The sequence below is a fragment of the Punctularia strigosozonata genome, assembly GCF_000264995.1.
Source record: "Punctularia strigosozonata HHB-11173 SS5 unplaced genomic scaffold PUNSTscaffold_14, whole genome shotgun sequence".
Taxonomy (NCBI): Eukaryota; Fungi; Basidiomycota; class Agaricomycetes; order Corticiales; family Punctulariaceae; genus Punctularia; species Punctularia strigosozonata.
The window spans coordinates 828529-854136 of NW_006767446.1; the positions used below are offsets into that span (position 1 = coordinate 828529).

Genomic DNA, 25608 nt, shown 5'->3' on the forward strand with positions numbered 1-25608 from the left:
TGAATTTATACACCCTTTGCAGGAGGTTTTGGATGGCCGATCGGGAACGGAGTTCGGCAAGGACAGCGGATGCATCGGGAGAGGCTTTAGCTCGCGATTTTGTTTCTGACGATGTGGTAGTGGGAGCAGGAAACAAAAATAGAACATCATCATGCTCATCGTGGGAACGAACTTGGGAGTGGCGCGGACATGCCGACTTGCTTTGACCTGCGATTCTACCGATGAGTATCCTACATAAGTATGATCAGCAAGCAGGCTCAAACGGCACTTCATATCATTGCATACAGATCCCGCGGCGCGACAACTCCTCACGATCATCTACTTCTGATCATGATTTGCACTGGTCTATGCTCTCTTCGCGCTCATGCTGTGTTGTGGCTAAGTCTTCCGTGGGACGTGCACAACGCGTCAGGCTTAAGGATTTGCTGAAACAACTTCCGGAATATGATAGCTTTCGCGGAACTCACAGCTCAGCAGATGAGGCAGCAAGCTGCGCCGCATTCACTATATCGACGACGCGGCCTGTTGTCCTTGGGGTGAGAGCCCGCAGCTGCCCGCAGTTCTCTTTGTGGTGGTTTAAAAATCTTGCAGTTCTGGCACTTCAGTATTAAAGAACTACCAGTGACCAGGCTCTCGCTCAGTACTCCAGTATGCCTCGCAAGATGGGGCGCATTGCTTGCCCTTGGATTATCACCACCTTGCTCTCAGTCGTGACTCTTGCCTCTGTCTCCAACGACACACAGGCTGATTCCGAGGCTATCTGGGCCACGGTGAGCAGAAGTTCATCATACTTTCTGTCGAGATGCTGATGCTAACGTATCTCTATAATGGTTTACGCCCAGCACGAATTTAACGTGGACCGATTGTTACGAGACTCTGCACTTGCAATGTGCACGTCTTCAGGTCAGACACGCGGATTCGTGATAGATCTCCGATAACTGACCAATTGCCCTTTTATACTCAGGTTCCGCTTGACTACAATGATCCTGACGGTCCGATGGCTGCCGTCGCGATGATCAGGGTCCCTGCCAAAGTCGCTGTGGATGACCCGACTTACAAAGGTCCTATTCTGATCAATCCGGGTAAGTGGGGTGTAATTTGTCTTCTCGTATCACGAGAATGACACTAAGCTTGGTCTTCGAAGGCGGTCCGGGTGGTTCCGGGGTCGACATAGTCGTCGGTCTCGGACCGACGTTTAAACTGCTCGTGGGCGACAACTTCGATCTTATTGGATTTGATCCTAGGTTTTTCCTTCATAGGCGTAGATGCGTAGGATACTATACCCGTGTTGACACCTCTTTCAGAGGCGTCAGTCGGACGACTCCTTCCATGCTCACGTTCCCCATTGCTGCGGAAGGCCAAACGTTTACCGTCGAACGCCTGCAAGATCCTCCACTCAATGCGACCGTGGACGCCATCGCGCGCACGCATGCTCGCTACTCCGTGCTTGGCAGCTTGGCAGCCGCTCGAGACCTCGGTGTTGTGCAATACATGACGACGGCCACCGTTGCGCGGGACATGCTCAGCATTGTTCATGCGCATGGATTGGAAAAGCTGCAGTACTATGGCATCTCGTACGGGAGCGTCTTAGGTGTGTCGTGCTCCTGTTGATCACATTTGAGACGCTCAACGTTGGTGGGAGAATAGGGCTTACGTATGCAGCGATGTTTCCTGACAAAGTCGAACGAATGGTTGTAGACGGTGTATTTAATGCGACGGATTACTATTCCGCTCAGTGGTCGAGTAATCTGCGGTAAGACCTTCACACGTACGGTCAACATGTTGAGCGTCAACTGATGCAGCGCCCCAGAGATACCGATAAGATCCCGGAAATGTTCTACGAGACATGCGCCCAGGCAGGACCGGATCTGTGCGCACTCTTCGCGCCGGATTCTGCAAGCGTCAAGGCGCGAGTTGAAGCGCTTTTCGACTCGCTTAAACGGCGCCCCATCGCCTCCCCACCGCATCTTCAAACACTACGGACGGCACGCTGGACTACGGCATCGTCGACTACGGCCTTGCACGCAACGTGTTCTTCACATGGTTCTACAACCCGTTCTCGGGCGAATGCGACTCCGAATCTAGCGCTGGATCGCAGATCGACACGGAGACGCTCATGGCGATATCGTGCACGGACGGGGACCCCGTCTCGGGCGATTTGAACGACCTTGACGGGTGGTTCGATCAGTTGGCGACCACTTCAAGCTGTGCGGATGTATTCATCAATCACGTGATATGCTCGTGTGTGCCATTCACCTTTGCCAATATCGCGATGACGCTGATTCAAGAAAGCAGAGGTTGGACCGTGCGGCAAAAGGAGCGATTCACGGGTACACAAAGACTAACTTGCAGATCAATCTCCCATCTCACCATCGATTGCAGGTCCCTTCGTTGGTATCAACACAAGCTTCCCTATCCTCCTCGTGGGCAATACTGCGGACCCAGTTACTCCTCTGGAAGGGTGAGTCTGCTTCTTCCGGCATTTCCGAGTCGATCTGACCGTATCCCAGCGCCAAGCTAATGGCCGAAGGATTTGTCAATTCCGTCCTTCTAACGCAAAGCTCGCCTGGAGTGAGCCGACCGCCTTGTCGTTTTGCCTGTGCGCTTGAGGCTGAGATCCGTTCTAGCATAACGCATTCTCCGCCACTAGTCCTTGTACTATTGCGGCTATGGCGGCATATTTTCAGAATGGCTCGCTTCCGGAGCCGGGGACTGTCTGTGAGATCGAGGACGTTATGTTTCCGCCTGCCAACATTACCAAAACCCCGACTACCGGCGAGCAGACCACCACGATCACTAAGCGGAACGCTCAGAACGAGAATATGTCAGAGAAATTGCACAAGCTGAGGACTACGTACAAGGTGCCTAAGCTAGGCAGCTTTGGATTCTAGCGAGTTCCTCTGGCATCTGCAATGCAATCACATAGGTGACTTGTGACTCCGAGTCAACTGGGTTCGAGTCGCGTCTTCGGCTGGCGATTGTACTACATCGCTGTGCAGTCCCCGACGCAATATTCTCTTCGGAATGTTCGTAGGGGCGAAATGGGCGCCGATTGAATGGTAAGAGACACGAATGCATGCCAAGGCAGACACCGGATATAAAGCCGGACCGCGGCGGCGCGTTTCTATACATACCCACGTGGCAGCCGCCGTTGATGACTCCTCTCCTCGCCCGACGTCCAGCCCGCGACCAAAACTCCAAGACATCTCCGTCGATTCTGCGCTTGTTAACTGATGCTAAAATACCATTAACTATTCAAGTGAATGATGTCTATCTGCTCGGTCCACCTAGCTGGCTTCATATGAGAACCTAGCGACCATGATGCGGAAGTTTCTCGGCATCGGAGGAGTCAACCGTGCTGGATCCCGTTGATGTCCGTCTTGCAACGCGTGCGTCGTATTCCGGAATCTACCTCATGACCCGATCTTTTCTATTCAATAGGTGCCACAGAGAAGCTTATAAGGCTGCCATGACCCGTTCATTAGAAGCCCGAAATCGCGACGAGCCGCCGACGAGGGTTGTCCCCCGGTCACGTACTTTTCACTCAATTGAAATCCAAACGAGCTCACCTCCTCGAGGTGCCCTGACTTCATGGAACGCACCCGGTGTTCCCCCACATGGGTGGAGCTTTCGACTATATAACGCAGTACGCGAAATCATCCAAGAACGGCGTGCTTTGTCGAACGGCGCATCCGACATACAGATCAGTCATGGCCATTCGATCCGCCTCTCTCCTTCTCCTTGGCGCGACGCTCGCCTTTGCTGGCCAACTCGAGGAGCGGCAGAGCGGATGTCCTCAGGTCCACGTCTTCGGTGCTCGCGAGACGACGGTGCCTCCTGGCTACGGTACCGCTGGCCAGGTCGTCGACTCCATCCTCAGCGCCTACCCCGGATCCACTGCTGAAGCCATCAACTACCCTGCGTGCGGTGGTCAGGCCTCCTGCGGCGATGTCAGCTACGCCAACTCGGTCCTTCAAGGGGTGCAGGCGGTTGCCAGCCAGGTCAACTCTTTCAACCAGAAGTGCCCCAGCACGTTCCTCGTGCTCGTTGGCTACTCCCAGGTGAGCCTTTCTCCCGTAACCAAACGCCCGAACGAGAAAACTGAACTCAGTTAGGGTGGACAAATCTTCGACGACGCGTACTGCGGTGGTGGCGACACAAACGAGGGCCTTACCAGCACCGCCATCCCGATTTCCACCTCTGCGCAAGCTCAGATCAAGGCTGCCATCTTCATGGGCGACCCCAGGCACATCCCCGGCCTTTCTTACAACGTCGGTACTTGTCAGGCGTCCGGGGTAAGCATTCCTGTCCTATGTTCTGAAAGTCAAACACTTACACTCAACCTTACCAGTTCGCGCCGCGACCGGCGGGATTCCAATGCCCGTACGCCAGCAACATCCAGTCCTACTGCGACTCCTCCGACCCGTACTGCTGCAACGGCAACAATGCGGCAACGCACCAAGGATACGCGAACGAGTATGGCGCCGTCGCGCTCACGTTCGTCAAGAACAAGCTCAACACTGCCATCGCGGGTAGCGGCAGCGGTGGATCCTCTGGGACCACCACCTCCCCGACCTCCACAGCTCCCGGTTCGGGGTCGACACCTCCGGCGGGTGGAAGCGCGGCTCACTGGGCGCAATGCGGCGGACAGGGCTTCACGGGCCCCACGACCTGCGCATCGCCGTACACGTGTCAGTGCGCCAATGCTTGTAAGTTTTCTTCGCATTTTGCCATATGATGCAATAAATGCCACTGCTGACCCCTTCTCCAGACTACTGCCAGTGCCTATAGAAATTACCACCTCCATCCATGACCGACTTCGTCTTGTTGAACAGGCCGTAGGGCACGAGCCGTGTCCCAGCGTGGGGCTGCCGCAGTTAGGCTTCATGTAGTATCCGACTGCTTGGGCAGCATACTTGCCAATGATGTTTGCGTTCGGTGACCTCATCATCTCTCTGGAGCGCTCTAGCATGCAACTATTCTCCGAGCACTACCCGGCACCGGACCGACTGAGAACGACGAGAGCTTGGCCTCAGGTATCATCTTCGTTGTCGCCCACTACGCCTGGCTTGCATTTTGGCAAAATAAAACATTGTATACATCGTCTTGAACACCTTACGAGTACTCGGCTTCTCTGCGTAGTCTGATGGATGGTGCTCTAGAACGAACTTTCAGTTACCGAAGTCCCACGAACGACCACACCGTGCCGCCTGCCTCTCGCTTCTCGCGTTTTTTTCCGAACGTGGAGACAGGGGCGAGCATAAGCTGTTACTTCAGTCGAGAATTTTCAATGCTCTTACACTTCAGCCATTCGGACCCCAACCATCGACGCCTGGCTATAACTCGTTGCGCATAGCGATGATATCCAAGATCAACATTGTGTGCTAATCGACCGCGATGGTGCGCCAATGACCAATACCCGGAGTCGCCTCAATGTTTACTGATACACACCAGGAAGCACGCAAACATACATCTAGCGTACACAGCCTAATGAAGACCCCCTTCAAGTCCCTCGCGCGGAAATCAAATACCGAGATGAATGTAAGGCGCCCATCGGCACGGGTCTGGATGAGTTTCACGCAAGTGTCGCACCGCAGCGTCAAGTGCGTATGCAATGTCGCACGGGTCGATGAATTCGTCGTCGTGCCCGAATATCTCCTGATACACTGATTTGGCGATCTCCGGTCCATCGACGTCTTCCATTGACCTGGATACGAATGGTGAGTCTGTTAGGAATAAACCTTCCAAATTGTTAATTCGGCAACGTACCACAGCGTCGCGATCACACTTTTGAAGCCTGCAAAAAGCATGGTTGCGGCGAGGTGAACTGTCTGGTCCGGGTGATTCTGAAAGGTTGTTCCTACATAAAATTCATGTCCTAGAGATCGAAAAATGTCGCTCACCTGGTCACCCTTCGCAGTTTCACATGCACTCAAAAACGCCATGAACGCTCTCGGAAGTGCCACCGGCATCAATGTTTCGATCGTAAGCAAATTATCGCGCATAACGAATCCGCTCATGAGCGGATTTTCAGGATTTTGTTGGCCATGACAGGCAAGATGCAATATCGTGGCCTGTGGTAGTAAGTGCAAGAATGTGTCGGCACTGATACCTCCCTCGACCCCTATCAAGGCATCATCCGATGGCGGGAGTGCGATGGTTGCCCCATCCGGTAATGCCTCGCGCACGGCGCACATCTCCTCTTCAGTGGCCAGAAGGTCTTCCCACTGCGTCATAGATGAGTGGGACACCGCGGCGACCAAGGCTCGAACATTCCGCTTCTCGATTGGGACATACGATTCTCTGGCTGAAATCAAAGAGCCGAGAGTCGGCACGTAGGAAGATACGACGAAATCCGAGCACCAATCTCTTCCTACTCCCGCAGCATGGATAGGGAGATGGACAAAGTGTCCCGTCGGACACCACCATATCCGGGGACGCTTCCGGCCTGCGGCACGCTGTAGGTGCGGTAGTGAGTCTTGATATAGTATCATGTACAGATGAACCTAACCTCGACTCTCAGTTCCTCGAGAACAGGAGTAACCACGTCCACCCATAAGCGTTGCAGGATCTCCTCTGCCTTAGCATGCCGTTCCGTGATACGTCCAGCAGACTTCGCTAACTTGAGACGATTTCGCAGGGTAGATCTCGCCTTCGTCACAACTGAACGCCATAATGACCCTGATTCCAGAAGCCAGGCGTCGGTGACGGAAGAAAGGGAAATTGTGACGGGGTCACCGCAGGATCTAATGACGATGGCATGGCAGGCTAGGGTGCTCGATACAAGCACAATGACAGGGCCCCTTTCTGCTGCCTTCGCAAGCGTCGAAAACTGGTCGGGAAGCAGGAACCTCTGGAATCCCGTCACTGCACGAACCTCGTCCAGCAGGCGGTTGAACTCTTCGCTCTGCTGCCTTCTCCGCATGGCTGCAGCTTCCACAATGCGTGGATCTGGGGTGGAATAAGATGTGCTATCGCTAACCTGATCCAGTTGTCGTGCAAGTGATGATAACCTATGACGAAACTCGATGGGAACGGCGTCGAATGGAGACCTCAAGCGTAGGGCATGCGTCCAGAAGACAGCCCGGCCTTGTTCGAGAATTTCGATCGCCACTTGCGGAAACGACATATTGAGTGCGTGAGACGCTCCGGCTAGCGCTATATGCTGACCCGAAATCAGGGACTGGAGTCGCGCTTGTAGCTGGAGGCCAAAGAACGCGATACGGGGGAGAAGGCCAACAGCCTGTACATACATGTCCAGTAGCGTGGTAGATACGGACTTCTCGGCGGCAAGAATATCCCCGTAGCTTGTCTGGATTATTCCAAGGACGCGTGCTATTCCAAGAAATTTAGAGCGCACATCCCGAGTATTATTCTGCATCGCTTCAGCTAAGTAACGAAGCGCGGCAGACAGGCTGCGGTATGGAGTGCCGTTCTCGGTGTATATCTTCGCTGCATCGATAAGACAGTCGAAGCGCCCACGCCGTCCCGACTTCGTTTCAGACAGCTGCTTCATGAGAATGTCCAAGGATCGCAGGGCATCGTTGGGATCGTGAGTTAACCGGAATCTCGTTAGGTAGGAACTTGCTATTGTTCGAGGGCCTTCCTGGCCATTGGCCCTTCGTGGTCCGTATAGAGCAGGCCCCAGCTGTTCAATCGCATTGTTTACGTCAGAAAGACAATTCAGATAACGACCTCGGAGTAGAAGTGATTTTGCGAGCGAATAGACCGCTGCCACATGATCCGCGTGATCAGCCGGTATGGAGGCGAGTAACCTTTCAGAAAGGATTATCGCCATTTCTATGTCTTCAGATGCGAAGAGCTGAGTGAAACGGCTGCAAAGATGGGATACTGTGCCTAGAACAACGGTGCTGTAATCGGCTACCGAAGGAGAGACAATTGCCATTGCGCGGGTGCTCCAATGCACCGCCTCATTGAGATCGGCAAGATCCCCAACTTCGTTAAAGCGGAGAGACAATATTTCCGCGAGCAAGATGGCAGGAGCGAACCCTCGTGGATGATCTGTAGGTGCTTCATCCACAGCCTGTCGACTAAGACGAACGGCTTTCTCGAGATCATCTAGTTCACCACCCCAAGAAAAACGAAGATGCAGAGTCATTGCAAGATTACCCAGAAGCTCCCATCGATCCCTAAAACCCACAGGACAGATCTCCAGCACTTCGTGACGTATTGTGACAGACTTCTCGATGTCTCGGCCGTCCGAGAGCGTATATTGGTGACGAAGATCCAAGAGGTTTGCTACCACGGTCAAAGTCGAGAACCGAGGGCGGCGACAGTTGGAGCGCTCAATTTCGATGGCATGCAATCCAAGGTCGATCGCCTTATCCAAATCCTCCGTCGTGCACGTAAGAAAACATTTGCGTTGCATCGCCAAGAGCATGCCCTGAATTGGTTTACCGTGGGCGGTGTGTGTTGGGGGACAAAGCCGCATGGACTCTTCGAAAACGGATATTGCTTCTTCAAGATCGCTGTAATGGCCGAGAAACTCAAATCGACGAAGCACATAGAAGCCTAAGCATCGAAGATGCTGATGTCTTTCGTGTATTTGCGAGGGGTGCATCTCAGTCAACGCGCGGCGTTGTAGCTGCATGGCTTCATCGAGGAAGCTCATAGCCCCGGTGTCACCAAAGCGTCGGAACAGGATCCATCCAAGAATGTGTGGAGCTGTTGCTTGCATCGGATGCCCTGTGCCACATAGAGGAATAGACTCCCGACATAACGATTCGGCCATATCCAGCTCTTCAGGGTTCGAAGTAGTGGAAGCATGGAGTTCAAGGATGTGTGCATAGAAGACAAAAACGGTGGGGCACACCATGCTGTCCGCTCGACAGAGCGCATGAGCCTTTTGCGCTTCTGTCCAAGCGCGGGTTAAGTCATCCTGATTCTGGGAGTAATGAAATCGATCTATGAAAGCGCGTGCCAGCTCGATTAGAACGTGGTGGCGCGCAGGGAGAAGATCCGACGTTGCGGGCGTTCCGTCTGAGCTTAGTTCCGCAGCAGGACGAGGATGTTGACTGGAGTAATCCTCCAAGATAGCCTCGATCATTGTTATGCATCTTTGAACCGCCTCAAGGTCAGTCTTCTGCAAGAATTGTTGGCGAAGTGCGACAGCGTCGTGGAAATGACCGTTTGGGACGTTATCTGACAGTCGCGGGTGGTATAAATATTGTCAGTTTGTGACGCAAGGAGGCATCGGTGATGATACCTGGTGTACAGTCGCAGATACACTGAAAATTAGGCAGAGCCCAATCTGGTAAGTGAATCATTTGTTTTGATGAAGTACCCACTGCTGGCTCAGATATGAGCGAGGTAGGATACACGAAGCAGGTAGGCGTACGGTTCTGCGAACTCATATCATGCGGTCCGTCGTTGAGTAGTAGGGAGAAGATCTACACTAGGACCTGTCACTGCACGTCTTTATACCCGGGCAAGTAAAGCACCCCTACGTGGCGGGCCAATTGCGGAAGGGAAACGGAGACCTCCTATGCCAGCGCCGTAACGTATTTCGGGTCGTCCGCAGCAGCAACGCAGTGGTTGATGGAAAGCGCATCGGAAGTGCAGTGCCCTCATTCACTTGATGATGAAGCCTTCCGTATAGAAACTACACGACCAATATTTAGCAAGGGCGCATGCAATCGAGAAAGGAGAACCATATAAGAGAGAGAACTTACGGAAGCACCAACTCGGCAAGCAACGTAGATACTCTCGGCGAGGGTTCCACAATCCATTCAAAGGGTCAAGGGCTGGTTTATTCTTGGATGAGGCTATGGTGCAGTGCACCTAAGTGCATTCGACGTCGCAAATGGACATGTAACCGCTGTCCTGGGCTAAGCTCGAGCTCTCGAAGTACGGCTATTCCTGTCGCCGCAATCAGAGAAGCCGTTGGTGAGTACATGTACACCGTGCGGAATCTGATGTGTGCGGTCAGGTTGTGGAGAGGTAGTACTGATAATTGCCAGAGTTCCGCGCTGCACAGCACGCCATCCGCATGTGTCAGATGTCCTGTCAAGCGGTCGTTTTTGCGCGTATCGAGTCATCACAGACCTGGGGCGTCGTGGCTGTAGAGACTCCATGAGCTACCTGGTCGATGATCAAATGAAAGTACTCGTACAATCAGGCCCATGTACACTTCAGGGAGAATTACGGCATTCCATTGCGAGGGCGGTCAATCTCAGGCATACCCAGCCCACCGTGAAGCCGCAATTCACGATGCGGCAGAACAGTCTCCACGATTAGGTGCCAGATACTCACGATAGCGCGTGCATTATTGATATACCTATCCCGGGCGATCTATAATTATGATGCTATGTATCACGAAGCTGTCCGTGAACTTATGCACAGACGAAGATTCAAGGAAGTTGCGTGCCATTACCTTGAACACGTCGATGGCTTCTCCATTTCCGGGATCGAATATTATCAACGTTTGCAAGAGCAGATTCCGCACGGTAGTTCAGAGAGAGCTGATAGCCAATCTCACGCGATCAGGTATACATGAAATCGCGGAGTCCATCCCCAAAGGGATGCTGAGAACCTATTCTGGGCGTTTGAATGCAGAAGGCCGGGAGAAACTTCAGCTGGTGTTGATGTAGCTTCAAACATAGTCGAAACGATAAGAGCTTATGTATCACCATGCGTCCACACACCAAGGCAGTGATGCTCGCCTGACTTCTGGGAGATATGCGGTTGAGGTCGCGCGCGGAGGTGATGAGGCGTGGTAGGTAGGTGGGTAAGTAGGTAGGTAGGGTGGAATCTGCAAAAGGCGTAACACGGTCACCTACGGAGAGTGGTTGTCCACGCGCAGCAACCGTGTACGTAATCAAGTTTTCGCCGATCCGGGGACGATGGTCTAGACAGCGCGCGCATGCGCCTTCCACACCTGCCAGTGCTTCTCCCACCAAGCTCTCCGCCTCCGCCTCGACCTTCCGCACCATCTCCTTCCGCCTCTAACTGTATCGAGGGAGATGAGAAATTGGTTGAGCTGCTCCGCGTACGCATGAAGAAGAATGTTCTTGCGGGTATACGCGAGCCAGGGCGTGTTCTCGGTCTTGTGCGAGCCGCTATCGGCGGTGTATGAAGAAAAGCTGAGGGCAAGTGACGGATTAACGTGGACGTTTTCGTCATCCATGATAAAGCCGGCCGTGGAGGGGAAGGAAGGAGAACTAAGACTTGAGCTCGTCGAAGCGCTCTCCGATGGATGCGATGGACGCAAGGGCTTTCCGCCGGGGAAAATCAGAGCGATAGAAGCTTCGAATTTTGCTGGCAGCGCCGCGCTGCTCCCGAGTCCACTTCGGTGATGTGAGTTTGGCGAGCGAGGAGCTCCTGCCTGGGGTAGGATGAGGGGTTTGCTTCAGGCTACGGGGAGCCATCGAGCGCGCTCGCGCGTGGCTCGGTGATTGTGTGCGAGCGCGCGATGAGATTAATGATTGACACGTCCGCGGGCGGACTAATAAATATGAACGTCGATATCGGCATTCGTACCGCGTATATGCGAGGAGATACTCACCATGGCGTCATCGAAACGTTGAAGAACGGGGAGGCCGAGAGCGCGATAGAACTCATCAAGGGGTGCTGTGGTTTGAACGAAGCGTTCGCTTTGTCCGTGGCGACAGTGCTCGGCCTCTTCGCACTCGGCTTGCTGGCGTTGACGAAGGAGATTTTCCTGCGTAGACGGCGAAGGCGCTCGACCTCGAGCTGCTGCTCCTGCAGCCTCTGCTCTTACAGCAGCCGTTCGCGTTCCCTCTTCCCACTCACGCTTCGGTCTTTCCAACATCTCCAGCTTCCCCTCAAGGTATGCGCGTTCGCGCGTGCTATAGCCGAGAGATGTGTAAGGGTTGAGAGTGTAACAGTGTCATAGCCGTAGCCCTCGTGTTCGTCGTCGTCAAGGTAGGCGTTCCTGGGTGGCATTAGACGTGACCAAGCTGGCCAAGTCGTTCTTGGGCGAGTCCGATGGACCGTGCTAGACTTGTGCTAGACATCGAGATGAATGAAACTGGAGACGAGTCGGGAGAAGAAAAAAAACAATGTCCAAAACAAGGATTCGCCACGTGCTACGCGCGTGGATAAACACCTTCGGTCTGAGTTTGGCGAAGTATTCGTGAACTATACCATGAGCTCACCAACAGGTCTGCCACTGCCTCCAACGGGCGGGATCTTGACGGTTCGTGAACATGTTAATGACAATAGTGTGTCCTACAGTTGGTTACAGATCTCCGCCTCGGCCGTGATCGAAGCATCTCCAGACAGAGTTTGGTGGGTCTGGACATGTGTTGCATTGCGTGTTACTCATGCCATCCACGCTCAGGGAAACTCTCATCAACTTGGAGTCATATTCGGAATGGAACCCTTTTGTGTACGTGCAAGGCTGAACATTTCGCGGTCATTCCTCGCTCTCTCTCTGACAGAGTCTGATTTTCAGTCGATCCGCGGATGTGTGCAACGCGGCCAAGCACAGATTAGATGACCAAACACTCTCAGCGGGCAAGCATGTATTGCTGAAAGTGCATATGCCTCCCTCTATGGACGACACACGATCGTCGCGCATGACACTTTGCGAGGTCACCCATGTCGACCACGAGAACAGACGTGTATGCTGGGGTTCGCACGAGTTACCCAAATGGGTGTTGTATAGCGATCGCTGGCAGTCGGTCATACCTGCGGATCCGGAGGGCCGTACAAGCAAGTACGAAACGAGAGAAGTAAGGATATCTTCCCCCATGTCGGAACTTTGGAAGCTGACGGACCTGTAGGTGATGTACGGGTTTCTGGCGTTTATCGTCAAACTGTTCTATACCAAACCGCTTCAGGAAGGCTTCGATGCCATGGCGAAGGGCCTTAAGTCGAAGTCCGAGTCCCTTTAGCATCCATTCGTTTATGTTCAATTTGACGCCATCGTTCAATATTAGTACTTTCATACGCGACAGGGTTTACGTCGTCGAACTGCGCGCTCGGTGTGCGGAGTTCTAGTGGTGTGATGATTTTGGGTCATCGCCTGATTGGTACGAGTCGAGTACCGGGATGGGCTGGCCGGTTTCACAAAACGTGTGGACCTGCATTATACGCCGGCCCGACTACCGAGCTAGCGACATAGTTGACGTGCCCGTTGACGTTCCGACCGTGAACCTCTTACCATCGTTTCTGTCCTCCTTGCGTGGAGATGCCGTCTGCGTCCTTCGAAGGGGTCGTCACTGTGAGTCATCTGTTGCTCCATGGCAGGACCTCGGTTGGAACACTGAATGTTCCGATGAAGTTCCAGTCGGCTGCAGTTATCAGAGCAACACCGGACAAGATATGGTGAGTGCATCTCACTCGTTCCCCGACCATGTTCATCAGGAAAAAATTGGACTATCGAAAGAGTCGCTTATTGGGTACCGAAACCCTCTAAAGCTACTAAATGAGCACATTTTAGTACATTTTAGGAGGTTTTTAGTAAATCCGGTTTTTCCTGATGTTCTGAACGATGTTTAGGAGAGTCATAATGGACTTCAAGGATTACTCGTCTTGGAACCCGGCCATGTAAGATTATACCAGCGTTCAGTATCACAGACGCACTCTTAGCCCTAACTATTGTGAATCTCAAGTCATCGTGGATCCCTTGAATGACTATCGACCACTCTGGAACCTAACTCCCACCCAGGGTGCAACCTTCAAGATGACCGTCCGCATCTCTCCCTCGATTGACGACACCGGTCCCACGTGGAAGACAAGGGGCACCATCGTTTCCTTGGACCATGAGAATCGGCGCGTAAGATGGGTATATACCACCTCCCTCGCTGGTTGCTCTATGTCGATCGACAGCAGTACGCGGATGGCATCGATCCTGACGATCGTACAGTGGTTACGTGACCGTGGAGGTGAGCCGCCACGTCCGGCGGTGTGCGTATCCCGATCCCTGACAAGTCCAGGTATTTGGGGAGACCTCCTTGCATATGTAATCAAGTACTTCTTCCGTCAGGCGGTACAGGGTAGTCTGTATGCGGTATCATCTGCGCTGAAGGCATACGCGGAGCGTCACGAATGATGCGCGGCCTATGTTGAATTGCTTTGCATTGCATCAACTGAGGGCGAATCGAAGACTCGTACTGAAAGTAGATATCGTGTATATTCGTGACATGAGTTCTCGTCAAAGCACGATACGCAGCAGCAATGAGAGAGTCCGCCAATAAGTCAGATCATGCTGCTCGTGTCGTATATCGGATTAGCTGCATTCGTGGCAGCTGCCGTGGCATCGTAGTCCGTGACGCGAGCATTCGTAACGCCTGAGATGGCGGAGGGGACTTGATTGATCGAGAAAGCGTTTGTCAGATCTTCCACCTGCAACATCAACGCATGTCTTACCAGGTTGAGCAATGGCCGGGATAGCAGGCTGGACTGCGGCGGTGATGGATGCAAGTCGACTGTTGATCGATTTGGAGAAGCCCTGTACCACAAACATCGGGGTCAAAATACGATCTTGACCACCTTGCGACAGCGTCGCTTACCTGCTGATCGGCAGTGACTAGGGCCGAGATATGCTGGCTAGCCGCTGTCGCAGTCTTAGCCAGGTCGCTCTGAGCCTTCTGCAGTTTGACTACGCCGTGTGATCAAAATACTATAACTGGGAACTGGAGCGAGTGTACGCACCTTGCAACGCGGCTTTGTCGGCAGGCGTGGTACCTTCCGGAAACTGAAGCATGTTACCGACTTGTCTGCGGGTTAGCAAGTTAGAGCGCTCCGAAGACGTGTTCGTCGTCAAACGTACCGCTGGGCGGGCATGATGAACTGTGTGGACACGTCGAGGTACGTGCTGGCCACCTGAAGTAGACGTAAGGTGAGCGGCGGCACGCGTTGTAAGACCGTAGAAGAGGACCGACCTTTTCCGCCAGCATGCTAACCTTCAGCGGAACCGTCATCTGACTGTAGATCATCTGACGGGTGAAGGCTGCGCATGATGCTGGATTTGATGTTGTACGTCGAAACTGGCAAGCGAGTGCTTACCTCCAACAGTAACGCCAGCGATACTGGCAGCGTCAGACATAGCCGCGGACCACCTGCTAACCGACGGGGTCATCACGTCCGTGATCAAAGAGGCAACGCTCTCAAAGAACTGGGTGATCTGCGAAAACTGGGCCCGCAAGGTTGTAAATGCCCCCACGGCTTTGCGTAGCACTGGCAGCATATCTGATATGAAGGTCAGATGAGAGAACGACGCCGCATATCGGAGAAGGGTAACTCACTCTGTAGCGTTGCATTTGTCAGCGAAAGACTTGTGATCTCGGTAATGGTATTCGCTAGCTCCGCCTGTCCTTTGACCAAGCGGTCCTGCGCTTTCTCGTAGGCGTCCCTGGATGCCTCAAGGTTTGCGCGAGTTTGATCAACCTGCAAACCGGTGAGGGAATGTGCACGATGGAATGCGGGTATAACGTACTTGGAACTTCGAATTCTCTACCGCCAATTGCTAAATCAAAAGTCATCACGAAAGGCGCTCCAGGACCAAGACTTATATTCCTCACAGCTGCATTGCTGGTGGCATTCGCGGCAGGCGGTGCCGGGGTCGCTGGTCCAACCGGTGTTTGCCCCGGTTGCCCAAGTTGCACGTTGCACGAGGTCACTAGAGCCTGGAGGTTGGTGACAAGCTTGTCGATGCTCTCCTTGTCTCCGTCCAATGCGTCGTCCGTGGCATCCACCGAACCCGAGATTTTCAGGATATCGCCGATAATACGAAGAGCTGTCGTTATGTCATCGGCCAGCTTGGATGAGATCGGCATGCTAGGATCGATCCGCTGTTGTTGTTCCTGAAGGGTCGCTTGCACGTATTGACCTCCGCTCGTCTGTGCGCATGGGGCTGTTTGTGAGCAGGCCGATAACCTGTTTATGGGACTGAACGCACGGAATCAGAGCCGCGGATCTGATCCCAGTCCGGCTTGCCATCCGGACCTCCGGAAACAAGTTGCTTCATCGCGTTGACCGTGCACAAGACTGATGCAGCGTGAGTTATAGACTCAAGATAGGGGTGTCGATATCGTACCAGAGTTTGCTTGAAGAAGGCCAGGATCACTTAGGCATGCTCCGTTAGGTTGGGTAGGGATGCCATTGGGCGACGTAGTGGGCGGCATTTGAGGGACAGCCTGGTTGACTGGCGGCGGGTTTCCATTCGAGCCGGTCAACTGATCCACCATGAGCATCGGCACAGGATATCTGTACAGATTGCATTACCTTATTGAATGCCCCGACACCGAGTGCGGCAGCTTGTGCTTTGAGAGAGAACGTGGAAATCGCTAGTGGTGAACGAACGTAAGGGTCGGGCCGGCGCCGAGAGCTGGACAGATGTACCCGCATTGCCAGCAGAGACTAACAAAGACGTGAGGGACTGAACGACGCCCATGCCGACAAGATCCCAGCTTCGGTCCTGTAGTCAGCCCCAAACCTACGTCATCGACACCATTCTATTGCTTACCCAGAAGGAACTGCAAACGCGTGAGACAAGCGGTGGGGATATATGTGCCCGACGTACCAGACTTTACAGCGTTATGAAAGTCGTCCTCAGCTTGGGTGAACGACTGTAAACCTTTATTCAGGACATTACACGAGGGCCACAACAACGTCGAGGTCATACTTTCTGCATCAGATCGTTCGCCTTCTTTGCATCTTGTGCAGCCTGTGCGTCGGCATCCTTCTGGACTTGAAGGACGTCAAGGTGAACTTGGTTCGCGACGAGTTTCTGCTCAGTGGTCCCGACTTTGTGGGTACACGCCAGAACCAGCTCCTGCGATATCCGACAACGTCAATACAAAACTAGGCCAAAACACGTCAAGAGATTCACCTGGGCGAGTCCGCAGATATCTAGAAAGGCGGATTCGCTCGCTAGCGCAGCTTCTTGGCAAATGTTGGCGAGTTGCAAGATGCCCTTCAACTGATCGCCGAGGAAAGCCTGCACTTCCCGAGGAGAGCCGTTGATTACGAGCTGAACAGCCTGTGCGATCAACGCCGGGATTTGCCCTGACGCGTTCTGGATTCGGGTCATGTTGGTATGAGCGCTGGTGAATGCACGCGTCATCAGTGTTGAGAAAGCGGATGACATAGAATATATAACAGACCCTTCGAATGCAGTGTATCCATCCCCGACCTTTGTGGTAGTTAGCATAACGCAAGTGTCGAGTGAATGCGAAATACCATCTGTTGAAGGCAGGCCTTGAACGAGTCGGGATATTTGGCGAATTGCCACGTAACCTGCGGCTGAGCACTAGTACTGGCAGGTTGAGTGGTGGTGTTACTAGGAACAGTGCTATCACCCGAATCGGAAATCAATGCTGTGATCGAATAAGTTTACGACTTCGTATTCTGTGCATGAGAATCGCTCACAGAAGTCGTCCGTACTGGATGCGATGATCATAACACTTCCAAGAAGAGAGATGGACAAGGGCGCGGGCTGCAGAAGGTCACCCCAGTTCGTGTTGCACCACATACTGTCACCGATGGGTCAGTTTGGTATCGTATGAAAGCAGACACAAAGTGCGTTACTTCATCCATTGATCGTTGTTGATGTCATGTCCTTGAGATGCCGCGTTCACTGCGTTGGTCACGGTGATGAGGTTCATAGAAGGAGAGGTCGTGGTGTCCGGAACGCTGGAGGCCTGCGACGGGTCGACGGTCTGGGATGAAGGTACGCCAGGCGTGACCTGAGAGCCATCATCGGGAGCACTCTGGGACGGATCATGACTTGGAGACGGAGGTACATCAGTTGGCGTCGTCTGAGACGAGTCCTGAGTCGGCGATTGAGGTACGGTGGACATGGTGTTTGAGTTGCGCTGCTATGTGAGAGAGATGGATGTACTAACGGATTTGACCGTTTATCCAGTATTTTTATACTTCCAACGGCGACCTTGCTACGGCCTGAACATGCCCGGGTGTGAGTATTGTGGAGGTAAGTACGGAGTCGCATGACAGGGAAGCGGAAGAGGACATTGTCAAATCCGGCGTTTGCGCATACATCGGAGGTCGTCTCTCGCTAGCGATCGGTAGCTTGTCGTCGCAAGGACAAAGATCCCAGACCAAGCGACATTTCGGTCGAGATGCGACAACACCAAGGATAGGAGGGTTTGGGCGGAAAAGCACTCTGTCCAATCAGCATATACCGACCGCAACGGGACTGGATTGCACGGGCGCGCCACGCCGCCCGACAAGGTTCAAGAGGGCGCCGACGTCGTGTCGCATATAGGCAGCCCGTAGCAAAGTTGTCCGGAACCAGGCACATAGGTGGCGACACGTCTGACACGATCGCCAGGATCCATGTACAGCGCATATATCCGTTGGATTCGAGCGTAGATCGACCGCACAATACCTGCGACACGGCGTAGCGTTCCCGCAAGCTTGTTCCATCGGGCAGAAAGAATGTGTTTCGTGGCCGTTACGGGAGTTGCGCGGTACGATTCTGAATTGGGGGACGTCAACGTCGGGCACAACGGTCAGTGGCGGCCATAAGGCGACGCGATTGGCTGTGAGACGCATGTTCCCACGACTCCTTCACCGGACCCAATCGAACTCGAACTGAGTACGTTCGTTCAGTCATGTCCGCATGGGTATCTCTCGCAAGCGCTTACGCTACTAGTCGCGCTGGCGATACGAAGAGTATCCAGCATGCTCTATCTGGACATTTCTCCTGCGAAGCCACGGCCTTTCAACGCCGATGAAGGGGCCCGCAAAACCTGAATGACGATGGTATAAGAGACATGAATGAGTTCTGTGTCCTTCGGACGCCATGGATATTCTACAGGTATACGTGCTGCCTATAATTTTCACTCTATTTGTTGACGCTCCTCGATCCAGGGAACTCGGATAGCTACGTCCGCCAGCAATCGAGGCCTTTGGATGTTCACTACTAAGGGTGACGGCACCATAACCGCAGGTGAGCCTCCTGTGTGCTGCCATCATTTGTATCTCACTCCAAGTACCAAATCATAGCCCAAAATGATATGAACGCGGCCGCAGTCTCTGCAGCAATGAATGTCCCGAGTAGCACTTGTAAAGGATAACACTGCCTCTCCTTGGATTTATAACGAATTCTTTGTCCGCAGCGTCACGTTCACCAACCGTCGCACAAGCCGATGGCTGGTATGCAGGTAGAGTCGCCGCTGCGTGTCGTAGTCATGCATGCTCATCTTTGTTAGCCGATGTTCTCCTGCCCTGTGCCATCGGAAGTTCACTTTGTGCCTTCTCGGTCAGCCTATCTGGCCGTGATGCGTCAACGATGGAGCTAGGTCCATCGTTGAGCGCTGTAGCTCTCAGTCTTCCTCAGTCGGCTGTCGGCGAGGTCTCCTTGTTTTACGAAACAACCGCCCATGGGCTCCGAGGGGCACGTTTGGACAAAACCTGGGCGAATACGGACTTCATCCAGCCTGGCGTCATGCCCGGTACCGACATAGCCGAGGTCCACTCAAGCGATGGCCAGCGAGCCATGCTGTTCTTTCAAGATAAGGACGGCTTCATATGCTATAGGTATGGGCTTGTACGTTCCCAACTGACTTGCATAACCGACGTCTGGTTGCAGGAGAGCGACTCAACAGCTAACATGGGATGCCAATGCTACGCAATTGATCAAGGGATCCCCTGGATCGGGTATCGCCGCTGTAACCTGGAATGGTACACCTATTCATTCCATTCTTCGGGAACTCCCGCATATAGTGATTTACTCGACAGAGCTGAACGACATCAGGCTGTATTTCCAGGACGAGAATTACATTCTTCGAGAATATATTGGTAGCCTGACCGGCCCTTGGCGAGTAGCTTAAACATTGCATGTCTGATGAGGAAGTGTTGCTCATACCCCACAAACCAGGACGTTGAATCCCCTCACGAGCTTTTCGGTGCCATTCTCGAGCCCCTCGGTGTCTTTGGGAGCTGTTTCCTGGGCAGCAGCTGGACTGGTTCAGATCAGGTACGTTTAGACGCTCTCTCTACTATATGCTACGCTGACGAAACGATCAGGATCTATTTTCAAGACCCTACCACCCACAACATCATGGAATGGCAATATGGAGGCGTCCGCTGGATACTGTACTGAACCGCTCCACATCGATCGCTCATGATTAGTAACTCATTTGCTGCGACAGCACCGGCTTTGTACACGCCGCCCTTCCTGGATCCGACGTAGTGGCCCTCGTACAGCAAGTTCAAGCAGGGTTCCTCGTCGATGTTATATGGACTGGGCCAGACCTCGTACGTGGCAGACCCGCCGTCATAGATATCGAGCTTATCGGGATCCATAGATCACGCACCAGATGGCCTGGGATCCGTCTCTGAACACTTGGCTCGGGCCCGTTCCCCAGTCGTTCGTAACGAAAGGGGCCACGACCGGTATCTGGGGCGGGACCCGATGGAACGGCGTGTATCGCTTTTGATCTGTCTGCCGAGGAGCGCGATGCTCATTGTTAGACTTTAGATCTTGCCCTCGGTGTCGGCGGCAAGAGTATCTCGAAGATCCGGATCATGTGCGGCGCGGTGGTGGACGGCTTCGCCTTGGATTTCACGGATGGTACTTCCACTCCGTGGAACGGGGGGAAAGGAGGTAAATCCACCGAGTTTGACCTGAGCGCAGGTTTGTGGGCTGTCGTAGGTGCTCGCTAAGCTGTCTCACGGGCCAGGCTTAGGCGAAACCATCACTATGGTCCTCGTGGCTCAAGATGGGAAGGATATCCAGCGATTGTGCTTCATCACATCGAGCGGTGCGTCTCGTTCAGACTGTGCGATGTCTTGTTCCGTGAACAGCCTCCCCCCATGCGCAGGACGGCAATCCGAAAACTACGGGTACTCCGGGGGCGCCCCTGTCGTCTGGCAGTTCCAGGGTGCCCCGCTGGTTGGCTTCGCTGGCGCCTACGGGAAGGCGTCGTTCGAGAACAACCTGATCGTTCAAGGTCTCCAGGTGAAAAAATCCATCGCAAGGTCTTGTCGTGCCCCGAATCGCCGGCTGATATATGACGGCGCAGCCGATATGGGGCGGTGGCCAGGCGAAGTCGGCGTCAGACAGGTTGCAGAGCCTCGCGCAGCGAGTCGAGGCGCTCGGGAAGGAGATCGCCACCGGAAGACTGGAATGCGCAGGGCTCCAGAAGCGGACCTCGGCGTTGCAGGACAGCCTGGATGCGATGAGCAAGTGTATAGGAGCTCGAGCTATGGCAGGAATCGCGGTACGTACGCGGGGCTCATATGCGCACCAGCGCCATTCTCACACCTCTCCTGATCCGTCATCGACTCGGATAGGCTCTCGTTGGCAATATTCAAAAACTATACACGGCAGATTCTACCACTACTCCCGCTCTGATCAGCGCGTGCAAGGACCAAGGCAACGATGTGGCAGCGGTGTTCGATGTGCTACATATGCAATCGGTATCGCTCATGAAGACAGGCGAAGACGTTCGTCGTCCCTCCTTTCTCTCCTGAACGGGAGGCTGACGCCGTGCATCGCAGCTGGCAACAGAGGCGGTTAAGCAGGCGAGCGATGCTCAGACGAGGTTGACGCAGGTCGGCGATATCAGTGCAATAGCGTCCACGATCCAGGCCGGCGAGTCGCAGGAGCAGAAGACGCGGCAGTGAGTTTTCAATGCAGTAACACAAGTGGAACGTTGGCGGAACGCTGAGTGGGCTGCAGGACGTACGCGCAAAACGCTCAACAAGCTATCAAACTCGCTGAGGACAGCCTACACGCCGCGCAGGACAAGGCCAGCAAGGATAAGAAACTACGGGTCGGTCGTGCCAACTTGGCGGGCTTCACCGTCCTTTTTCGCCGTTATAGCCAGCTCACGGAATTCGTGTCCACACCAGATCGTCAGGGATGTCTTCAGCTTCGGTGCGGGCGAGCTGGGCGACTGGGGCGGACTGAACGGTGCGATCAGCTTCGCGAACGCCATGGTTCAGTCCACCCAGGCGAATCTGTCGGCGAGCACGGCCGGGCTTGCGTCCGTGGAGCAATCGGTGCAAGCCGTTCAGGCGCAGCTGGATCAAACGCGGCAGCTGCAGGCCGAGCTGGACGGGTTTGTGCCCGCCCTGCGGCAACTCGTGTCCCAGACGGCGGCACTGCAGGAGAAGGACGACCAGGTGCGCGCGCGTTTCGTTGTTTTTTTTTGATGTACGGTTTCCGAGTACCGATGGCGTCCCCGGATGATGCAGTTGATGAGCTCGGCGTCGGATCTCAGCATCTTCCTTGGCACCTTGTGGGCGACGTCCGAGACGCTGCCCGTAGACTTCACCGCCCAGCGGTTCGCAAGCCAGGTGTTGGCCCTGGGGAGCGTCATCGGAACGGATGCCGACCTTGGCAAGGCCCTCACGGGTGATCTGCAGCAGCTGCAGACGACGCTCGACCTGATCGCGAAGAGTCCCATTACGCCTCTGGCGACTACCGGGATGATCTGATGATCTGATGATGTATGCTACAAGTGGGATGGGATAACACTGGTTACGGGAGTAGTTCGGCTCGTGTAGAGCTAACACACCGCCTCAGCCAAAGTGTGCATTACAGTACATGTCGGTCTATCTATTGTACTTAACAACCGTGAGCTACTCTTCAATTCTCGGCGAGCAATTCTGCGAGCTGCCGCTATTCGTCGTCATCCTCATTCAGATCGACCGCATCGTAGATAGTCCGCTCAAGGAGCTCGGGATTGTCTTGTAAGACCTCGCGAGGTGGACGGATACTGTTCGTGCGAGTACACCAAACGAAGTGCGTTTCTGACGAAACGAGCCATAGTCGGGACCGTGAGCGGTTCGGCAATAGCACGATTGAAAAAACCTGAATGGGCGTGGAGCGGAGCGGCAGCAGAGCGAGACACTTTGGTACACTCCGTGAGACATTCTGTTCGCATGGCCGTCAGTTCGTCGCTTCCTGCGCAGTCAAAGAGAATGTGGAGTGGTTCTTCCACGTCCTGGAGACATAGTCGGCAAAGCCGCATGTTGCACGGGCGACCGGAGGCAGGTATCTCTGTGTCCACCGCAGAGTCTCCACGCTGAGGCGATGGTCCGACACAAGGAGCTTGGTGATTGCTATGCGATGTTTCTGCACTCGGACACGAAGATGATCCCGTTTGGTCAAAAGCAAAAAGTCAAAACCACGCGGCAAAATTGCGCTTACCCCGCGCTGGTCCCTTCTCTCCACTCGCAACTTGCTGCGAAGTCGTCGTCGATCCTGTCGACAATTACAGTAAGATCAATAGGAAAGGATTCGAGCGATGTTCGCACCGACGTTCGCGGAATTTATCCGCACATCATGCGCATCAACGGGCACCGGCCAGTTGTGCTCATCGAACTTCGAAGCCACGAGTCTTTCCGACTCACTCTCGCAGCGTTCTCTCACATATGGTCCTCTTCTTCCCGGCGAAACGTCTTGCGGGTTGAACACCGGGAGAAAGATGCATGACGCACGGGCGTTGCGTCCGGTCGACGATGGTAGCCGCCACCAGCGCCGTCGCGCGCGCTGTCGTTAGCAACGGGAGCTGATCGTTCGCCGACCATCTGCGACCCGCGCGACCGACTCGCGACCGCCGCCATATGCCTCCTCGGCTGCGCTGACCACCGCAACTGCATGGGCGGCGATCGCGAAGCGCTGACTACAGGAGCCCGGAGTACAAGAACCGCGGTCATCGCGTGTCCGCCCCCCCTTTTCCTGCCCCATCGCCCGGCGTCCTTGGCCTTCCTCCCGCAGCCCCGGTTCCACACCACCCACGCCCGGTGCTGAACGACTTTCCGGCCTCTGTCAGCTTCGCATTCCAGTCTCTGAGAACCTCGGCACATCCACTCTGCATATATCCCGGAACCGCACGCATACCCCCCGCATCCACGCACATACCCCCATTCCCTCTGTAGCATGATGATTTACCGCCAACCCCTCACGCTCCTTGTTTCTGCCCTCGCCTTCGCCGGCGCAGCCGTCCGCGGCGTCGTGATCGACACGGAGGGCCTCCCGGACACCGGTTTGAACACCTCCACCTGGACGGAGGGCACGCTTCCGCCCTTGAGCGACATCTGGACGCTGAACGACATCCAGATCGCGGCGAAGAACGTGCTCGAGCCGAGGTACTACGCCAGCTACCGCACCGCCGCCCTCGACGAAATCAGTGCGTCTTCTTCCTTCCCTTCCCTTCCCTTTCCTTTCCTTCCTTCTTTCATTTTGGAAGAATGTGCGGCTGAGAATGAACGCGCGAAAAAAAATAGCGTACCAGGCGAACCTGAACATCTGGAAGCAGGTCCGGCTCAACGGGTTCAGCTTCCGCGACGTCAGCGACCTGAAGCTCTCGTAAGCCCCCCTCCTCCTCCTCCCGCAAGCCGGGCACGTCGCGAAACGGTTCGCTTATAGCCCTCCGCTAGGACGACCATCCTCGGTCACAACTTCTCCCTGCCCTTCTTCATCGCGCCCGCGGCCAAGGCGGGCCACGCCAGCAAGTCCGCGGAGCTTTCCCTCGTCACCGCAGCCGGCAAAGCCGGCATCCTCTACGTCGTACGTCGAGAGTCCGCCGCGCTTTCTTGTAGAGATTGAACCTTTTCCCCCACACACCTCCTCTGAACTCGCCTTCGCCAGCCTAGCATCTCGTCCACCAAGTCTATCGAGCAGATCGCCGCAGCCGGTCTCGACAACCAGACGATGTTCCACCAGGTGCGTTTTAATCCGACCCCCCCGCTTTTGACAGCCCTTTGCCCCCCCGATCTGACGCCCGTCCTTCATTCAGGAATACGTGTGGTGCGCACTCACGCCCCCTCCCCCCATCCTTGTTTTTCAGAAGCGGCTGACGTCGGAGAGATATAGGTCGAACAAGACGCAGCTGAAGGACGAGCTGAAGCGCATGGAGAAGGCCGGCTTCAAGGCCGTCTTCCTCACCGTGGACAACACGGGCGTGAACGGCATCCGCGACCGCAGCCTGCGCTACACCGGCACGGAGAGCGACACCGGACACAGCGCCACTTTCGACGTGAGCCCCTCCCTCCCCCCGTTCCTCCCCCGCCCCCGTCCTCTCTCTCTCTCTCTCTCACACGCACACACACGGACTGACTGACCCACGACGCCGCCCCACCACCAGCTCGAGTCCCTCGCCGCCCTGCGCAACCTCACCTCGCTCCCCCTCGTCCCCAAGGGCGTCAAGACCGCGGCCGACGCCAAGAAATGCCTCGACCTCGGCTTCCCCGCCGTCTACATCTCGAACCACGGCGGCCGCGTCCTCGACGGCGCGCCGACCGCGGTCGAGATCCTGCTCGACATCCGCAAAAACTATCCCGAGGTGTTCGAGCGCATGGAGGTGTACGCGGACGGCGGCGTGCGCCGGGGCACGGACGTGATGATCCTCCTCGCGCTCGGCGCGCGGGCCGTCGGACTCGGCCGGTCGTGAGTCCGCTGTTTTGCTTTCTGTACGCCCCCCCCCCCTCCCCTCCTTTTTTTTGTTTGGTTTTTTTTGCTCGGTCGGTCCGGTAGCTGATTGGCGTATGTGCCAGGCCGATGTTCGCGAACATCTGGGGCGAGGAGGGCGTGACGCACATGATCGACCTGCTCAAGACCGAGCTCAGCACGAGCATGCAGCTCATGGGCGCCAGCGACGTGACCGCGCTCAACAGTTCCTACGTACGTGCCCCCCCNCCCCC

The 25608-nt window shown here is 54.8% G+C and overlaps 9 protein-coding genes across 9 annotated transcripts in view; 5 read left to right on the plus strand and 4 right to left on the minus strand.

Annotated features, from left to right (window-relative positions):
• Positions 1-650: 650 nt before the first annotated feature.
• Positions 651-2891, plus strand: PUNSTDRAFT_146126 (uncharacterized protein; the record flags this gene model as incomplete). The annotated part of the gene is made up of 12 exons (XM_007387635.1): positions 651-770; positions 843-920; positions 965-1082; positions 1145-1244; positions 1305-1591; positions 1648-1753; positions 1811-2029; positions 2086-2241; positions 2296-2330; positions 2383-2461; positions 2511-2571; positions 2628-2891. 12 exons carry the CDS (start codon positions 651-653, stop codon positions 2889-2891), a joined length of 1623 nt encoding a protein of 540 aa, XP_007387697.1.
• Positions 2892-3685: 794 nt separating this feature from the next.
• PUNSTDRAFT_107590 (cutinase-domain-containing protein) lies at positions 3686-4738 on the plus strand (the record flags this gene model as incomplete). Its single annotated transcript, XM_007387636.1, has 3 exons — positions 3686-4061; positions 4116-4295; positions 4352-4738. Exons 1-3 carry the CDS (start codon positions 3711-3713, stop codon positions 4736-4738), a joined length of 918 nt encoding a protein of 305 aa, XP_007387698.1. The 5' UTR covers positions 3686-3710.
• Positions 4739-5729: 991 nt separating this feature from the next.
• PUNSTDRAFT_74979 (uncharacterized protein) lies at positions 5730-8389 on the minus strand (the record flags this gene model as incomplete). Its single annotated transcript, XM_007387637.1, has 4 exons — positions 5730-5860; positions 5912-6448; positions 6499-7383; positions 7693-8389. 4 exons carry the CDS (start codon positions 8387-8389, stop codon positions 5730-5732), a joined length of 2250 nt encoding a protein of 749 aa, XP_007387699.1.
• On the minus strand, positions 8378-8698 carry PUNSTDRAFT_75250 (uncharacterized protein; the record flags this gene model as incomplete). Its single annotated transcript, XM_007387638.1, has 1 exon — positions 8378-8698. A coding segment is annotated over one exon (321 nt), but the record flags the coding sequence as incomplete, so codon positions are not given.
• Positions 8699-10637: 1939 nt separating this feature from the next.
• PUNSTDRAFT_146128 (uncharacterized protein) lies at positions 10638-11925 on the minus strand (the record flags this gene model as incomplete). The annotated part of the gene is made up of 4 exons (XM_007387639.1): positions 10638-11306; positions 11378-11464; positions 11525-11721; positions 11773-11925. 4 exons carry the CDS (start codon positions 11923-11925, stop codon positions 10868-10870), a joined length of 876 nt encoding a protein of 291 aa, XP_007387701.1. The 3' UTR covers positions 10638-10867.
• A 202-nt stretch (positions 11926-12127) lies between these two features.
• On the plus strand, positions 12128-12878 carry PUNSTDRAFT_137981 (uncharacterized protein; the record flags this gene model as incomplete). The annotated part of the gene is made up of 4 exons (XM_007387640.1): positions 12128-12270; positions 12323-12370; positions 12437-12716; positions 12768-12878. 4 exons carry the CDS (start codon positions 12128-12130, stop codon positions 12876-12878), a joined length of 582 nt encoding a protein of 193 aa, XP_007387702.1.
• A 1306-nt stretch (positions 12879-14184) lies between these two features.
• On the minus strand, positions 14185-17789 carry PUNSTDRAFT_137982 (uncharacterized protein; the record flags this gene model as incomplete). The annotated part of the gene is made up of 22 exons (XM_007387641.1): positions 14185-14294; positions 14356-14437; positions 14499-14587; positions 14641-14705; positions 14759-14811; positions 14871-14938; positions 14995-15177; positions 15234-15375; positions 15425-15454; positions 15510-15827; positions 15887-15975; positions 16025-16163; positions 16213-16274; positions 16330-16397; positions 16454-16463; positions 16511-16556; positions 16613-16762; positions 16820-17033; positions 17094-17122; positions 17170-17306; positions 17359-17462; positions 17518-17789. The coding sequence occupies 22 exons, from the start codon at positions 17787-17789 to the stop codon at positions 14185-14187; spliced, it is 2460 nt and encodes an 819-aa protein (XP_007387703.1).
• Positions 17790-20317: 2528 nt separating this feature from the next.
• PUNSTDRAFT_128059 (uncharacterized protein) lies at positions 20318-22398 on the plus strand (the record flags this gene model as incomplete). Its single annotated transcript, XM_007387642.1, has 10 exons — positions 20318-20376; positions 20435-20590; positions 20643-20717; positions 20778-20914; positions 20979-21176; positions 21250-21402; positions 21457-21578; positions 21638-21731; positions 21811-22083; positions 22156-22398. The coding sequence occupies exons 2-10, from the start codon at positions 20482-20484 to the stop codon at positions 22396-22398; spliced, it is 1404 nt and encodes a 467-aa protein (XP_007387704.1). The 5' UTR covers positions 20318-20376; positions 20435-20481.
• A 999-nt stretch (positions 22399-23397) lies between these two features.
• The window catches only part of PUNSTDRAFT_146130 (FMN-dependent alpha-hydroxy acid dehydrogenase), a 5008-nt gene continuing 2797 nt past the window's right edge, over positions 23398-25608 (plus strand). Inside the window, exons 1-7 of the mRNA XM_007387643.1 lie at positions 23398-24095; positions 24193-24274; positions 24346-24475; positions 24557-24631; positions 24705-24944; positions 25053-25354; positions 25462-25588. Of these exons, the coding sequence (XP_007387705.1) occupies positions 23846-24095; positions 24193-24274; positions 24346-24475; positions 24557-24631; positions 24705-24944; positions 25053-25354; positions 25462-25588 (1206 nt within the window). The 5' untranslated portion in view covers positions 23398-23845. The remainder of the gene's footprint in view (positions 24096-24192; positions 24275-24345; positions 24476-24556; positions 24632-24704; positions 24945-25052; positions 25355-25461; positions 25589-25608) is intronic.